General features: G+C 39.4%; 1 protein-coding gene across 2 annotated transcripts in view; it reads right to left on the reverse strand.

Moving 5' to 3' along the window:
* Positions 1 to 10,610: 10,610 nt before the first annotated feature.
* The window catches only part of mtrr (5-methyltetrahydrofolate-homocysteine methyltransferase reductase), a 144,508-nt gene continuing 137,516 nt past the window's right edge, over positions 10,611 to 17,602 (reverse strand). For both annotated transcript variants that reach the window (XM_028803413.2, XM_028803415.2), the window contains exon 15: positions 10,611 to 11,027. In XM_028803413.2, the coding sequence (XP_028659246.2) occupies positions 10,883 to 11,027 (145 nt within the window). In that variant the 3' untranslated portion in view covers positions 10,611 to 10,882. The remainder of the gene's footprint in view (positions 11,028 to 17,602) is intronic.

Raw genomic sequence — 17,602 nt, forward strand, 5'->3', positions numbered from 1 at the left:
ATACAAGATGTTTTCCAAAGCCTCGGGACTCTCCCCTGTTCCAGGCTCAGGTTGAAGATGCGCTGTAGAGGACTCCCCAGCTCCGATGCACAGGCCTTCAGCAGTCGTGGCGATACTCCATCTGGACCCGCTGTTTCGCTGGCACAAAGTCTCCTCAGCTCTCTGCTTACCTGGGCTGCTGTAATTATGGGTGGGGGAAAACTCTCTCTTATGCTGGTATCAGCAGAAGGATGTGTGGAGGGTGCAGTACTCTGAGGTGAGAGTGGGTTAGGGTGGTCAAACCTGTTAAAGAAGTTGTTCATTTGGTTTGCTCTCTTCACATCTCTCTCGATGGTGGCACCCCGCTTCGAGCTGCAGCCAGTGATGATCTTCATCCCATCCCACAATTCCTTCATGCTGTTATTCTGCAACTTCTGCTCCAGCTTTCTCCTGTACTGCTCCTTCGCTGCCCTGAGCTGGACTCGGAGTTCCTTCTGCACGCGCTTGAGCTCATGCTGATCACCGCCTTTAAAAGCCCTTTTCTTCTGGTTCAAAAGGCCCTTGATGTCACTTGTAATCCATGGCTTGTTGTTAGCATAGCAGCATACTGTTCTTACTGGAACTACAATGTCCATACAGAAGTTGATATAGTCAGTAGTGCAGTATGATATATGACCGGCAGTTTATCCCGGCCAATACCCCCAAGCCTCCAGATGGAGCCCTACCTACAACATGGAGGTGCCCCGAATTCCAGCAGGGCATCATGGACCTTGAAGTTTTAATTCACAGCCCTGCGGGATAATGTGGGGGCCACCAGGGGACACTGCAGGGAGGCTCAGGGACATATAATTTCCATATAACCCAGAAATACTTCCCAGTCACAGGGACAGAGGAAATGACATACTTCTGGGTTGAAGAAAAGACGAAGATTTCATCTGACCCGGAAGTGAAGGACAGAAGCATTTCTGGGTCAGGGACTATTAAAGGACTCTGGGAGATCCCAGCAGTGAGCCGAGTTGGGAGGAAGGGTGACTGAGCTGCTGGGAGTGGAGTAATAGGATTGTATTGATTTAATGATTGATTACCGGGGTATTGTGGAGTGGAGGGTGCTTTGTGCACATTGTTATTATAATAAATAACATTATTGGACTTTTACCTGGTGTATGGTGTGTGGTCTAAGGGTTCAAGGGGTCAACAGTGCCCCCTATCTGTCACAGCAGTCAACAACCTCCTCAGTGTTCTCACTATAAGATCCCTGCAGGATATCTCAGTCCGTAGTTCCAAAGCAGTCTCTCAGAGCCTGCTCTGTCTCAGGGGACCACTTTCTGAATGAGCGTGTGGTTGTAGGTAGCTCCCTCACTCTTGGTTTGTAGTGAGGCTGATGCAGAACCAGGTTATGATCTGCTTTCCCACGCACAGGCAGCGGGGTTGTGCTGTGTGCGTCTTTAACATTTGCATACAGAAGGTCAATAGTCCTATTTCCCCGGGTGTTACAGTCCACATACTGGGAGAAGGCAGGTAATGTTTTGTCCAGCGTCACATGGTTAAAATCTCCAGAGATTAGCACAAGCGCCTCGGGGTGCCGTGTTTGTAGTTTAGCAACAGCGGTGTGGATGATGTCACCCGCTATCTCCAAGTCCGCCCGAGGAGGGATGTAAACAATAACAACAATGACGTGTCCAAACTCTCTGGGCAAGTAGTAGGGACGCAGACTTACAGCCAACAGTTCGACGTCCCTGCAGCAAGTGGAGATTTTGACGTTAACATGTCCAGAGTTACACCACCGTGTATTGACATAGAGAGCAAGTCATCCTCCTTTGTATTTCCCACAGGTACTTGCATCTCTGTCCGCTCTATCTGTGCTAAACCCGGGTAGCTCCACGTTAGCATCTGGGATGTTAGTTGTTAGCCACGTTTCACAAAAACACAACAAACTGCATTCTCTGTAGGTCCTGACATTTTTCACCAGCGCAGCCAGTTCGTCGATCTTATTTGGTAGTGAGTTCACATTTCCCAAGAACACAGAAGGCACTGAAGGCTTGTATCGCCACTTCCTTGCTAGTCGCTTGGCTTTTAGCTCCGCTGCCGCGATACCGCCTTCTTACCTCGTCAGGTAAATAGGGAACCACACCGGCACGGACAGGCATTTGTTCTTGGCGCTAGCAGTTGACTACCTGAATAGACGAGTCTCGGCGTGTAAAAATCCATGTTAAAGTAGTAAAAAGTGTCCAGGGAACGAGTCCACATAAAAGAAAGTGGTAGGAGTTAACAGTGAAATAGAGAAAAAGGTAGAAAAATAAAGTCATACACGGAGCTGCTGGAAAGGCTGCCACTCACGGCAGTGCCTACCATTATATATGCTAGGGTGTTGTTCCGACAATTTTGAGCATTTTTTATCTTTCTGTTTTTACCTCCTGGCATAACTCTGTTGTATGCTGAACGCCTTTTCCACAATGCAATTCCCAGCACGAAACCTGGTTGACACTGCGAGTCACATTGGGATGACGCCTTTGTGACACAAGTGCAAGGAAACAACTGGGGAGATGTGGGGATAACAGAGAGGAGACCACAAAAAAGAATGAAGTCAGTAATTTGTGAGCAAGAATTATTGGAATTAAGTGTTAAATATAGCTTTTGTCTATGTGCATTCATTTATAAACCAAATTATTTACATGTGTAATTTTTACTGTTGTTAAGCAAGGACAATTCTTCATGCTAGGTTTAATGCTTGGCCCCCGTATAAGGTCACATTTATCGTCATGTGTACGCGTGCTTGCAACTCCCTAATTTTAATTTTGCTTTTTTCAGTATGTGCGTTACAAACAGAAGAAAAAACAAACCTTTCTAGGGTTACTTACAGTACTCCATCTCTTTAGTTCTCTCAGTCCCTCTTGACTTCTGCTCTAAGGCTCCCATTAACGGCTTGATTGATGACCATGAGCTTCATTATGGGTGGAAAACAATGTGTAAAGGATTGAATTTACATTCATAATGCATTACATTTTGTTTTTATTACAAAGTATTGCAGACAAAGAATTTTCTTGGGGCGTTTCTTGTCATAATTTGAAAAAAGTGCCCATTACAAGCCGAGCTTCTGATTAATTATTCTCCACACTAAATCAATCATGCAGGCTTCAGAATAACAAAGTTAAGCAGTTTTTATTATGTAGCCACTGCATGAGCTCTGGCTACGTAGGCCTCATTCTGAAGAATTTTGTTTTTCAAAGTTTCTAATTTCATTAATTCTAAGACACTGTTGTAAAGGTCAGCACTTCGAGACTTAACAGTATGCATAAATACAGCGCCTCGTCATTTTCTTCAACATTTTCTTTATGTTGCAGCCTTCTGATAAAATCATTTAAATTCATTTTTTCCACATCAAGCAACACTCAGCACCCCAGAATAATAAAGCAAAAACTGGATTTTAAATTTTTTTGTAAATTTACTAGACATTACTAAAAAACTGAAGTATTACATTGGCCCAAGTATTCAGACTCTTTGCTATGACGTTTAAAACTGGCTCAGGTGCATTCCATTCCATTGATTATCATTGAGATGTTTCAACATGGGGTCCACCTGTGCTCAGTTCAATAGATTGGACATAAGGAAAGGTACACACCTGTTTATAGAAAGTCCCACAGTTCACAAAGCGTATCAGCCAGGAGGTGGAAGGGATTGCCTGCGGAGCTTCAAGATTGGGATTGTGTCGAGACACAGAGCTGAGAAAGACTAATAAAATTCCTGTAGCACTCAAGGTTCCCAACAGCACAGCAGCCTGCAAAGTTCTGGAATGGAATAAGTTTGGAACAACCATAACTTTAAACTGAGCAATGGCGAGAAAAGGACCTTGGTAAGAGAGGTGACCAAGAACCCAATGGTCACTCTGGTTGAGCTACACAGAATCTGTGTGGAGATGGGAGAAACTTCCAAAAAGGACAACCACCCCTGCAATACTCCACTAATCTGAGCTTTAAGGTGGCCAGATAACACAGGAAAACGTCTTTGGAGTTTGTAAATAGGCACCTAAAGGACATCCACACGATGAGAAACAAGATTCTCTGGTCTGATAATACTACAATTAAACTGTCTGGTCTCATTTCTAACAGGCACCACTCATTCCAGTGGTGAAACTTGGTGTTGGCAGCATCTTGCTGTTGGTTTGTTTTTCAGCACTAAGGACTGGGAGACTAGTCAGGGTTGAGGGAAAGCTGAACTGAGCAAAGCAAAACCATAACCTGCAGGAAAATCTGCTCCAACGCACTCAGCTTAGTCTAGGCCAGGGGTGGGCAATGTTGGTCCTGGAGGGCCGCACTGGCTACAGGTTTTCATTCCAACCCAACCAATCCTTGCCAGTCTCGCACCTTAATTTATTTTATGGCCTGTTAGTCTGCAATGTAAGGTTCTTATATCGTAGATTTTTTCCTCTCCAAGGATATCACCCAAATGATTTGAAGCCTAAAGCAGATAATTTTCAGTCTGTCACATTTTCTATTACATGTTTTATTAAATCACACAGTGCATGATGAACACACACACACACACACACACACACAGATGTCAATGAAAACAAACTGGATGGAGATCTGCTGGCTGCGTTGTCATTTACATTTTATTGCTAATAAGGAGCCATTAAAACAATGAATGCAGCTGTCTGAAGATTGAAATAAGCAATCGAGGGTGGGGAACCTTAACAAGGTTCAAGATTGGTCAGTTTGGCTTTGGTGATGCAATGAAAGAGGAAGTGAAAGTGTGATACACATGAGGGGAAGCGTATGAGCCACACAGAGGGAATCACCTTCAAAGACGGCAGGAATAAAATCAACAGGAGGCGAGAAAGGCGCCTCACAAATAAAGAGTACAAGTAAAGAGTAGGTGATGCAGGCTTTACGATACAGGCTCAAGCAAAGGAGCGCTGGGGAAGAGACGTTCACACACTAGCAAATTTGGTGCAAAGGCTCTGAATGTACACACAGGGCAAGAGATATCAAATATTTTTTATTATTCTATCACCTGTCTGTGACAGGTTCCACAGATAGTCATTAATATTATTGTAGTGTCTGAGAATGGTGATGTGTTACATGTTGATCAGACAGGCCTTTAAAATTTAAATTGTCCTCAATTTACTCTACTACTACTACTGCTACTGCTACTACAGGCCGAGCCATGCAGCTCTGCCATTTCCTTCAATTCAGTTTATTTTTGCATTCACTTGAGGGAACACAGAGTGCAGTGAAAGGTTCTCAGGTAAAATAAAATGCAAGTGTAGATTTTACATATTCGAGTCAGCAGCATCCTTGGAGCAAATAAACCTTCCTGGGGGTCTATGGTCAATTATAACAGAGAAAGTCAAAGACACAGGCACCATCTTAGACACCTCAGCTCTCTGACCCCTCCTGGGCATTCAATAGTAGAGTTTGTGCTGAGCTGTCCAGTCTGATAGAATCTTTCTATCTGATGACTCCAAAGCTCCCAGTAGCTGAGGTGGTTTTTCATGGGCAGGAGAAGAACTTGGCAGTATAGCAGCAGTGTTTTATTTTCTAAATTTATTGTACTGATCTGGGTTACTTCTATCCATCCTTGCACTCATTTTGTCCAATTTATCCATCACTTGGTGGCATTAGGTAGAAGGCAGCAACCAGCCTTTAATACCAACCCATCAGAAGACCCAAACATGCATACATCCACAGCCACTAACACTGGGCCAGTTTAATAATCGGTTTAACTTTTGTATCCAGGGGATGAGGAAGAAAATCTGAGGACTCAGACAAATCCATGGAGACTTGAGGAGAAAAGGCAAACTCTCCCCAAAGGAAAAATAAAATCACAAATCAAAATTCAGGTTAGTGGAGAAAAGCGGCAGCAACACTAACACTAACTGAAGATATACAGCTAGAAAAAAATATAAATGGTAAGATAGACAGACATTAAGGACAGAGAGTTTTCTGACTGTCTGCTGCATAGAAACCTTAAGAAATGTAACCTAGATATTTAAGCAGAATATCATCCCCTTTTTCCCTTTCTTTTTTTTTTTAGTATTACCACTTTTTTTTTCTCTGTTTTTGAGTGAACGGTTTGCTTTGAATTTCACCAAAATCTTTAAAAACAAAGACACTTGGACTGTGGAGTACTTTTTGTATGACGAGTCACACTAGTGCTGGAATGTCCATCTGGTAGCTGCAACTGAACCTTTTTGGACCATTAGAGACCGTCACCAAATGCAGCTACATTATAATGCCAAATTTACAACATTGGATATTTTTTATAAAAAAAGTTTGCCAGTATTAGACATTAGTAAATCATAAATAGTTATACCTAAAAATAAAACTGCACTTAATTAAATGCTTTAGGATAAATGTAAACTCACTTGGACTGTGTGTGCAGCAGTCAGTTCTGAAGGGTCATTTATCTGTTCAGAACAAGTGAGCGATAGCCCATGGCAGCACAGTATTCCTTTATTATTTTTTTTCCTCTGATATCCATATGCTGCATGAAGATTAGCTTTACATGGGAAGAAATATGGATATCAAGCTTATCTCATCTTCCTCAACTCTAAATGAAGGTTTAGTCATGATTACAGGTTTATGCTAGAGGCTGTGAAATGAGATTACAGAAGCATTACTAGAGGTTATTAATCTCAATAACCAGAATCCTGATGGTCTTTCTAATTACAATAAAATTAAAATAATATTATACCATGATTTCATACTCTTGCTTCTATCATGCAAAATTCAGTGTGCAGGTCATGTATATTTGTAAAAAGCCATTTTGTTTTTAATATACTATTGACACTGATTTGTTACAAATGGGCCTATTTAAATCACCAGCACAGATAGACAGACAGACAGAAACGCACAGTATGATAGATAGATAGATAGATGCAGAGATAGAGAGAAAGGCACTATATGATAGAGATACTGTAGATGGAAAGGCGCTGTATGATAGATAAAACATTGTGTACCGATAGATAGAAAGATAAGACACTATATAACATGCAGTGAGACAGAGGTGTAAATCACTCTTTAACACATACTGTAGATACATACATACCGTACATACATACACACATCAGAATGACTGAAAAGGAAGAAAATGAAAAAGAACGACTAATTTCTGGCTTGTCAGTTTTAGTCAGGTGCTATACAGACGTACTGTTGTTGGTATAAATAAGTCTCATTTCTTGACACACTTCTCCTGAAAGATTTGTTGGCTGAAAGTACTCCGTGTCAGGTGTGTCAGAGAGAAGATGTGCAGCACTCTTTATAATGGCTCTCAGTTTTGTTTTAATTCTTGGCTTTGCTACGACCTCCAGTGGGTCCAATATGCCCTTTTAATTAGCTTGTTGATTTGGTGGGCCTCTCTTCAAGTGATTTTACCAGCCCAACACCACAGTGTAGAAAATCACACTGGCCATCACAGAGTTGTAGGTGTGAAGGGTGTCACTTCCCACATTAAAAGAATGCATTCTCCAAAGAGCGAGCCTGTTTTTCTCTTTCTTATATTCAGTGCCCTCCATAATGTCAAGGACACAGATACATTTTCCTTGATTCACCCCGCATAGTTTAAAATGAGAAATCAAACAATTCAGATGTGATTAAAATGCAAATTGCAGACTTTCATTTAACAGTATTTGCATACATTTTAGTCACAGCATGTAGAAATGACAACTTTTTTCTACATGGTCCCCCAATTTTAGGGCACCATAATGTTTGGGACATAGCAATGGAAGGTACATTAAAATAGTTGTGTCACGTAACCCCTGGCGTGCACTGACTGCTTGAAGTCTTGTGACATCACCAGGTACTGAGGATCATCTCTGGTGATGCTCTAACAAGCCTTTAATGAAGCCATCGTCAGCTCCTGCTTGTTTCTGGACATGCACAGCACATTTCATTCCAAAGTTGAACTTTCTTAGGCACACAATTCATCCATTTTCTGGTCTCCATATTTGCCAAGCACATGGGCTTCTTAGTTTCCAATGTGTGAATTTCATTTTAATCGGCTTTTTTGTTTGGAAGCCAGTTTTTAGGTGTAATTGGTTATCTGAGCATGCTGGTAACCAATCAGCCCTTTCACAAGTGAAGCCATCCACACGTAAATCAACTTTACTTCCTTTTAGTTTGCCAGCAATGCACTGTGTTTGTTCCGCTTCTCTACTTTCACTTCCAATATCGATTTTTGCAATGTAAGTAGTACAGTAATCCCTCCTCCATCGTGGGGGTTGCGTTCCAGAGCCACCCGCGAAATAAGAAAATCTGCAAAGTAGAAACTATATGTTTATATGGTTATTTTTATATTGTCATGCTTGGGTCACAGATTTGCGCAGAAACACAGGAGGTTGTAGAGAGACAGGAACGTTATTCAAACACTGCAAACAAACATTTGTCTCTTTTTCAAAAGTTTAAACTGTGCTCCATGACAAGACAGAGATGACAGTTCCGTCTCACAATTAAAAGAATGCAAACATATCTTCCTCTTCAAAAGGAGGGTGCGTCAGGAGCAGAGTCTGTCAGAAAGAGAGAGGAAAGCAAACAAATCAATAGGGCTGTTTGGCTTTTAAGTATTCGAAGCACCGCGGCACAAAGCTGTTGAAGGCGGCAGCTCACACCCCCTCCATCAGGAGCAGAGAAAGAGAAAGAGAGAGAGAGAGAGAGAGACAGAGAAAAACGAGCTTTTAAGTATGCGAAGCACCGTGCAGCATGTCGCTTCAGGAAGCAGCTGCACAGAAGGTAGCAACGTGAAGATAATCTTTCAGCATTTTTAGACGAGCGTCCGTATCGTCTAGGTTTGCGAACAGCCCCCCTGCTCAATCCCCCTACGTCAGGATCAGAGAAAGTCAGCGCAAGAGAGAAAGAGAAAAGTAAGTTGGGTAGCTTCTCAGCCAATAGCGTCCCTTGTATGAAATCAACTGGGCAAACCAACTGAGGAAGCATGTACCAGAAATTAAAAGACCCATTGTCCGCAGAAATCCGCGAACCAGCAAAAAATCCGCGATATATATTTAAATATGCTTACATATAAAATCCGCGATGGAGTGAAGCCGTGAAAGGCAAAGCGCGATATAGCGAGGGATTACTGTATTGTTGAACAACACTACATAACCAAAGCATTAAATCTGAACAAAGGTTATAACATTTTCATCGAGGGATTCCTTTATAATTACCAAGGTAAGTTAGTTAATTTTCCTATGCTAGTATGCTAAAAGTTTACAGCTAACCTGCATTTTTTATATTTAACGTCCACATACTCAGTTTCAACTGATATCAGTACATTATAGAATATTATAGAATAAACAAGGTAAATTAACTGTAATCTTATAGAATAACTGATCTACATTTACCTAGTAACCCATTTATCTTTGCATTGCTTCAAATTATTTTTGTTTGCTGTATGTTTAGGTTTCTGCCATTAAACATGCAGACATACAGCTTTTAAACTTGTGGTGCACATTGTTAGTCAGAAAACAATTAATTGCAGTTTTGTAAGCTTTTGCATATATTAACCAGGAGCCAGTACCATTGTATAGTCGTGTTCCATTGAAAAAGGAGTTGCTGTTGTTTTCCATCAGCGCAGAACAACCCGTTAACTCCGAGATAAACTTTTGTTCTTCCAAAAGCCGCTTCAAAAGTTGTTGGAGTTAACAAGACTCAGCATCAGTCTTTTTCAGCATGTAAACTTTATGTACTCATCAGATTTAAAGTGCCAGCTACAAACATAATGTTAAGGCTGCCAGGGAATATAATAAAGGTGGGCCTTTTTTCTTTTGATTGCTTAGATTCATTTTCTTCATTAGGTTTCATCAAACTCAAGTTTTCACTACAGACTCTGATGGGTTTACTCCCACCAGCACATTTAGGCCAACAACCCATGGTTCACAGGCACATTTTTTTCTCTCCCAAGGACAGTATAGGCAAGTTTTATCTCCGAGTGCAGTAAATGTTTTGCCATTTTTGTAATCCACTGAAGTTTTACACTTGCTAACTTGAGCCCAATGCAGGAGCAAGTCGCCAGATATTTATTTATTTATACTCGCAATCACAGGTAATGCATAAAAAATTACTCTTCAAAAAAGTACATTTCTAGCCCATTAGAGTTAGATAAGGATTAATATGATTTAAAACTGTTCACTGCACACACCTTCCAAGATCAGACTTTCCAAAAAGTATTGAAGAGCAAGCAGACCCTGTCTGCAAAGGGTGCAAAAGACAACAGCCTTCCTAGGCTACAATGTTTTGGCTTTGCCTTTGACTCACCTGAAGGATACCCATACAGCTTCTGCTTTCCAAAAAGTTAGGGATGTGCCAGATTATCTAAAATGTAAAATAAAACAAAGCTTAGTCGATGGGAATCAACCCTGCTTCTACAAAGTATGCCAACCTTCCTCATTTAGCAGAGGAAAGGAAATGATAATAGGAAGTAAGATGGGAAAAATAAAATTGTAAATGATACCAAGTGATGTAATGTATTATAAGGATTGTTTATATAAAGAACATACAGTATTTAAGAAAGAAAACAAAATTTCAAAGTGACTTAAAAGTTGCTTCTTACCTATAGGGCAAAGCAAATTAAAACAAACATTAATTAAAAAAAAACATTTTTTAGGTATACATTAGTAAGAGCATTAACAAAAATGTGACCAAATTCACTGTTTGCATATTTTATTAAAAACCAATAATACTATTTGCATACAACATTTTCACCCAATTCTTTATTAAAATCATCCTAACAGTTATCTTGGCATTGTTTACATATATATAATAAAGTGTCTGTGAATTTCCTTTATCAATTTAAAATGCACCGAGTAAGTTATATAAAACCGCAGACAGTACTTGTCCAATTAAACAGGCAAAAAAAAATCCTGTCTTTTTCATTTGTATTCGGCTCAGCTCTCTTCTGAACATCTTTGTTAGGACCAGATATCTTGCAAGTAGCGTTTCTTCTCCCGTAAATCTGCTATTACTTTCATGGCTTCTAATTTGTCAATCTGCAGTTCTCTGCTCAAGATGTCAATCAGTTCTTCATGCACATTTTTAGCCATGTTCCTTGCATCGCTGGAAGACAAGAAGTAATCCCAAAAAATGAAATCAAAGAATACTAAATCAGAAAGGCCATCACATTAGATTTTCTTTGGTTAGTAACTCAAAAACAAATGGAAGGCTGTATGGTCAGAGAAATCCTATTACTTAGTTATACAATGTTAAGCCAAATATTGCATTGGTATTTTTTCTCACAACCACCAGACCTGTTCTACATACAGTACACATTCTACCAGGTGTTTACATTAAAAAGAAAAATTAATAATGCTTTGGGTGATTCATTTACTCAGTTCATTGTTATAAAGTTTAGCATACAGTAAGTCAATGTATCCTAGATGTAACAGTGACTCGACAAATGTAATCACATAATACAAATGAGGTTCTTTATAAACAAAAAATAACAAAAAATACTTTTACTTAGCATGTAATAATAATAATAATAATAATTCTTTGCATTTATATAGCGCTTTTCTCACTACTCAAAGCGCTCAGCAGTTGCAGGTTAAGGGCCTTGCTTAAGGGCCCAACAGAACAGAGTCTCTATTGGAATTTACGGGATTCGAACCAGAAACCTTCCGATTGCCAGTGCAGATCCCTATCCTCAGAGCCACCACTCCGCCTTAATGTAGAACATACATCACTAGCATGTACATCACTGTTGAGTTTTGTCATATAATTTATGTAGATGTTACTTAAAATTTGTATTATGCTTTTTTGAGATTTATAGCCAAACTCAGACAAAGGAAATTAAGCAAGACTTTAAAACTTTGATTTGGGTGTGGGTTTTTCCTACTGTAGGGTGGCCAATTTTCCAAGAACCAATACCTGGTGGTGGGTGGTTGGATGGCTTTCAATAATTCATACTTATTACATTTTTTTCCTTCATATTTTTAAATTCTCTATTTTTACAATACTGGTATTAAAAGAAACACTCCTATCTTTCAGCCAAGTTAACATTGCTACCACATACAGGTATGACAATCCAAAACAACAAGAAATAGATCCCATACTGCCACTCACGTCATATAGATGATATTAATGCACTACAGACAACACATTATGCATGTCAGACTCATGATGACAGTAAGAAGAAGAAGCAGGCCATCTCAAAAGCAAGAACCCAATACAATGGATTCAGAGCTGACCCCTTTGCTTTTTTCACATTTTGTTATGTTACAACCTTATGATAAAATTAATTTAAAAAAAAATTGCATAAAACTCAACACTTAATGTTCCATAATGACAAACCAAATCCAGGATTTTAGAAATTTTTACAAATCTATTAAAAATATAAACCTGAAATATCACATTGACACAAGTATTAAGACCCTTGAATCTATGAATCTTGAAATATGGCTCAGTGACACACCATTCCATTGATCATCACTGACATGTTTCTACACCTTGTTTGAAGTTCATTTGTGGTCAATTAAATTGATTGGACATTATTAGGAAAGGCACATAGTTGTCTATAGAAGATCCACCAGTTGACAATGTATGTCAAGGCAAAAACAAATCCAGGTTCCCAAAATCACAGTGACCTATTCTTAAATAGAAGTTTGGAACAACCATTGCTCTTCCTAGAGCTGACCACACAACTAAACTGAGCAATCACATGAGAAGGGCCTTGGAAAGAGAGGTGATTACGAACCCATTGGTAACTCATGTTCCAGAGAACGTGTGGAGATTGGAGAAACTTCTAGTGGGACAACCATCACTGTAACATTGGACTAATCTGGGCTTTATAACAGAGTGGCCAGACAGAAGCCTCTTCTCAGTAAAAGACACATACCAAATATGAAACCTACTTGGAGTTTGCAAAAGGGCACTTAAAGGACTCGCATAGTGCAAGAAATAAGATTATCTGCTCTAAAGTAGCCAAGATTAGCGTCATAGCGCAGGAAAACCAGGCAACACTCCTCACCTACGCAATACTATTCCAACAGTGAAGCTTCATGGTGGCTGCTTAATGTTGTGAAGTGGTTTTTCAGTAGCAGTGACTTGGAGACTAGATAGGGCTGATGGAAAGTTGAAGTGTCCTGGACCCCACACTAGGCCAAAAACGGGACAATGATCCTAAGTACAATTCTGGGAATGTCTTTGAGTTCCCCAGTTGCCCAACCAGACTTAAACCCAATCAAACATCTCTAGATAGTGGACAGCTGTGTTCAAGTCTAATTGTTCTACATGTAACCTAACAGAACTTAAGAGGATCTATAAAGAAGAATGGCAGAAAATTCCCAAATCCAGATGTGCAAAGCTTGCAGATCATATCCAAGAAGACTCAAGGCCAAAGGCGCTTTAACTAAGTACAGTGGAACCTCGGGTCACGAATGTCTCTGAACACATACAAATCGGATTACGACCAAAAAGTTTGCCAAACTTTTGCATCTGCTCATGACCACACACTCGGGTGACGAACAAGCCAGCTTCCCTTCTGTTTCATACGCGCCGATGATTTCCGCACGTGTTCAGTCTCTCCCTGTGCATTTGCTGTGAACTCTTTGTGCTCTATTTCATTTCCCTTCCGGCTCGTACATGCCGGTGATTTACACACATGTTCAGTCTCTCCCTGTACCTGTACAGTACATTGTTCTCGGTCAGATATGCATCGTGCAGGGAGACTTTACCTCAAAACTGTAATCTCCTCTCCACCCAGTTTCTTCTTACTTCTTTTATGCCAGAACTCGACTCATGCAAGGTTAATTTTTGTATAAATTACAGATTTTTTAAATGTTCATTTTTTTCCCTGTGCTTAAAACTCATTAAAAAAAAAAAATGTTTACAGCAATCAATTTGTAAGGCTATTAGCATAAACTCTTGCAATGTTAGTTTTCTCTGTTTGAGGTTTTCTCAGTGTTATTCAATGTTTTTACATTTAGTTTACTATTACACTGTACATTCTATGGTATAACTATTTTTGTGCCTTAAAAATCTTTAAAAAATATATATTTACATTCAGCTCGTACGGTCCGGAACAGATTAATTGTAATTACATACAGTCCTATGGGGGGAAATTGCTTTGGGTCACGACCAAATCGGGTTGCGAACAGAGTTTTAGAACGAATTACGGTCGTGACCCGAGGTTCCACTGTACTCAGTAAAGGGTCAGAACACTTGTGGTAATAGGGATATATTCAGATTTTTTTATCTTTAATTTGCAAAAATTCCTAAAATCCTGTTTACATTTTGTCATTCTGGGGTATTGAGTGTTGCCTGATGTGGGGAAAAAATAAATAATCATTTTAGCATAATGCTGCAACATAGCAAAATATGAAAAAAGTGAAGGGGTCTGAAAACCTTCTGAAAATACTGTATATGTTAATACCAAAACCAGTCAGAAATTTTACTTATAGTTACGCTGACAGATATGCAATAATTTATAAAAACAGAACTTAATGTTCTTTTGTCACTGGAGCTGCTGAGGGATATTATTCACTTCTTCACTTGAAGCAAATATTTTCCATGTGCATAGTAAAGTAATCTGTTTAGGTACAGATTGCATTGCCATGGAATAAGTGCTGCTCAAAGCTGTAATCTTTGCAATCACAGGTCATCTAACTGGACACAATCACACTGATGTGGCAAGTAATTAAACAGTACAACAATGTACCTATTGTAGAAAACCACCTTTGTATAAATCATATACAGCTGCATTAAAGAGAAAATAAACAGTTTACAGCATGAAAGGCTATATATAGCACAGTATTTAGCAATGAAACATTTCTACTAATGTGCAGATGCTAGAGCAGTATAATGATAAAGTATCTAGGACTTCTATGCCAAACTTCCAGGTAATTTGTACTATTAACACTAGAATCCCTGAAGCCTATGAAAAAACTTGTAATTCTGGCCCACCTTAACTCCCTTTGCACCTCTCCCATCAGTGTATTTTATGTTGTAAATGTGTCGATCAGAACAATATATCAACACAAGCCTGTGCTCGGAATTGAACTGGTGAGCACTTCATTACGATTCAGCAGTCCTTACCACTGCACCACCCAAGCCATCGTGTCATGTCTTGTCAGTGTGATACCCTATCCGGATTTCTTTTTTTAAGGTTATATTCTTGAATAAAAGGGCACTTGTTTGGCTATACTTGTAACTTTTGCGAAAGTGTTTATTTGATATTTGGACTTCACACATTATACACTTCATGTCTACATTTTGTCAATTACTAAAACTAGGGGGTTTCGCTCACCAACCCCTGTGTTTGGTTAATCAGATATACAATTTTAAAAGCTTTTTTTTTTCCCTTTGGAATTGTTTCAATTTCATTATTTGCACTTTTACTTTAAAGCTTCATTAAAAACAATATCTGGAATTACCTTTTCTTCAAGATCGCATTGAATTTTGATTTCGTTTTTGGAGACACATTTGTGACAACGCAATGTATAACTGCCTGTGAGTGAATATTGTTTCTTTTTCTCTAATAAATTATCCAACTTTTTCTAATGTTTGTCTCTGTGATTTGTTAATTATCATAGCAAAAGCTATTCTCAAGGGAAACTATAAACATTTTAATATGAATGGCATATCAAGATCTCCTTTGGTGTCCAATGTTATTCGCGGAATATATACTACATTACCTTTCTTGTCGCCTATTAAAATTTGCATTGCTTCTCCGTGATCATAAATATACACCTGATCGAATTGTGTTTTCTTAGAAATTAAACTTACCGTTGCTTTATCTGTTGCGGGACCACAGATTCTCATAGCGTATGGTCCATTATTGTGTAAATCTACGTTTTGTGCATTGAACGATGCGAAGGCGAAAAGATTATTGTAGACTCGTATATTATGCCTGTAGTGTTTGTGGATTGTGCGGAGGGCTGACGCCCTGCTCGGGGTTTGTTCCTGACTTGTGCCTTGTGCTGGCTGGGATTGGCTCCAGCAGACCCCTGTGACCCTGTTTTCGAATATAGCGGGTTGGGAAATGACTGATTTCCCAAACATCAAATCTTTTAATTCTCTTGGATACACCTCCTCATTGTGTAGAAACACTACTTTTCCCTGATGGCAACACGAATTAGACGATCTACAAGTGTCTGACTTAAACTTCAAAGCCTTACAATATTTCCATACTTCTGACATATCACTTATGTCCATATATTCGATCTCTATTCGCCTTTTCGTTATTCCACCGAGTAATAATTTCTCTTTTTTAGAGCTAATGTGATCTTTATCTTGTTTTGATACTTTCTAATTTTTCTGCTTTTATATTGTGTAACTTGCTCTGTATGTATATCGCGCCTATGTTTTTTTTGTGTCTTTTGAATTCCAATGTTTTCATTATCTCTAACCTGATGTGTTTCACCCCCTGGTTTTTGAACATCTTTATGACGTTTTACTTTGTTTTCTACTCTTTGCCTTTTATTTCTGACCTCGCTTTGTCCTGCTATAATTTCAATTGCACCTGGTCCTGATGATTAACTTCGTTTTGTTTGCACTACTGCGATCATTACCATCTTTTTTTTGATACTGTAGTGACTGATATAATAAAGTGTCACAAAAGTTTTACTTTAACAATCGCAGACTTCATAACCACAAACACAACTTTCTAGCACCCTCTCCAAACCCTCCTCCCCTGGGTCTCGCCAAGTAGCGACCTAACAGTCACTTAAAACAAAAAAGGCTTCAACCTGGCTGGGACGCTACAATACTTTTGAATTTTACTGCTTTCATATTCTTTACCTTTCTCTGCATGTGTATCAAGCCATCGTTTGTTTGAGCCTTTCGCATTCCACTGCTTTCATAATCTCTTATCTGCCTTTTTTACTTTCCAACGCTTTTGGGACTCTCTTCTCCACGCTGCTCTTTCTTCTTTGCTTAGTCATTGACGTTTCATCTAGAACGTATTGTCCTTATACGCTTTATATGTGCTGAGAGCACAGGATCTGTGTGTGGCCGTGCTCTTATTTGATATTGGTTGTAAGTAGGGTGTGTCTTGCAAGAATCTCATGTTCCACATTCCCGTGAGATGGTCCTGGAACAATCTCTTGGCACCAAGTCTCAAGTTTACGGCCCCCGCGAGATGCTTTGTGGCCAGTCTCTTTTGTCTCGCAGGTCTTTAAATGTCTTCCGAGAACTTCTGAGAAGATCACATCTTATCGCCCTGCATTTCCTTTCCAGGATTTTTTTTTTTATAACAGAGATATGAAAAACGTTTCTTTTTTAGTTATGTGTTCAACAATTCTTGCCTCTCATTACATCCTACATTTACACAGGTTGCTTTAGACACGGAACACACATGAAATTTATGTATTCCAAATGATGATATATTTTTACTCTATTCAACACTAGGCACCTCACATGCAGATAAGGAGCCTTGGCTTGAGCTGGGAGAACTTTTTTGCCCGAGGTGAGCTCCATCAAGGAGGGGATGGGATAAGCAGGCTGTTTGCTGCTTGACACATTTACAAAACAAAAGATGCTGATGGAGAGGTGCGAAGGGATTTAAGGTGGGCCAGGATTACGAGTTTTTTCATAGGCTTCAGGGATTCTAGTGTTGACGAATTCCACTGCCAAGTTATGGCTTCATGTAATTTATGAAGAATACTAAGAAACTGGATGAGATACTAAACTATGCT

Source organism: Erpetoichthys calabaricus, chromosome 6, assembly GCF_900747795.2.
Source record: "Erpetoichthys calabaricus chromosome 6, fErpCal1.3, whole genome shotgun sequence".
NCBI classification, from domain to species: Eukaryota; Metazoa; Chordata; class Cladistia; order Polypteriformes; family Polypteridae; genus Erpetoichthys; species Erpetoichthys calabaricus.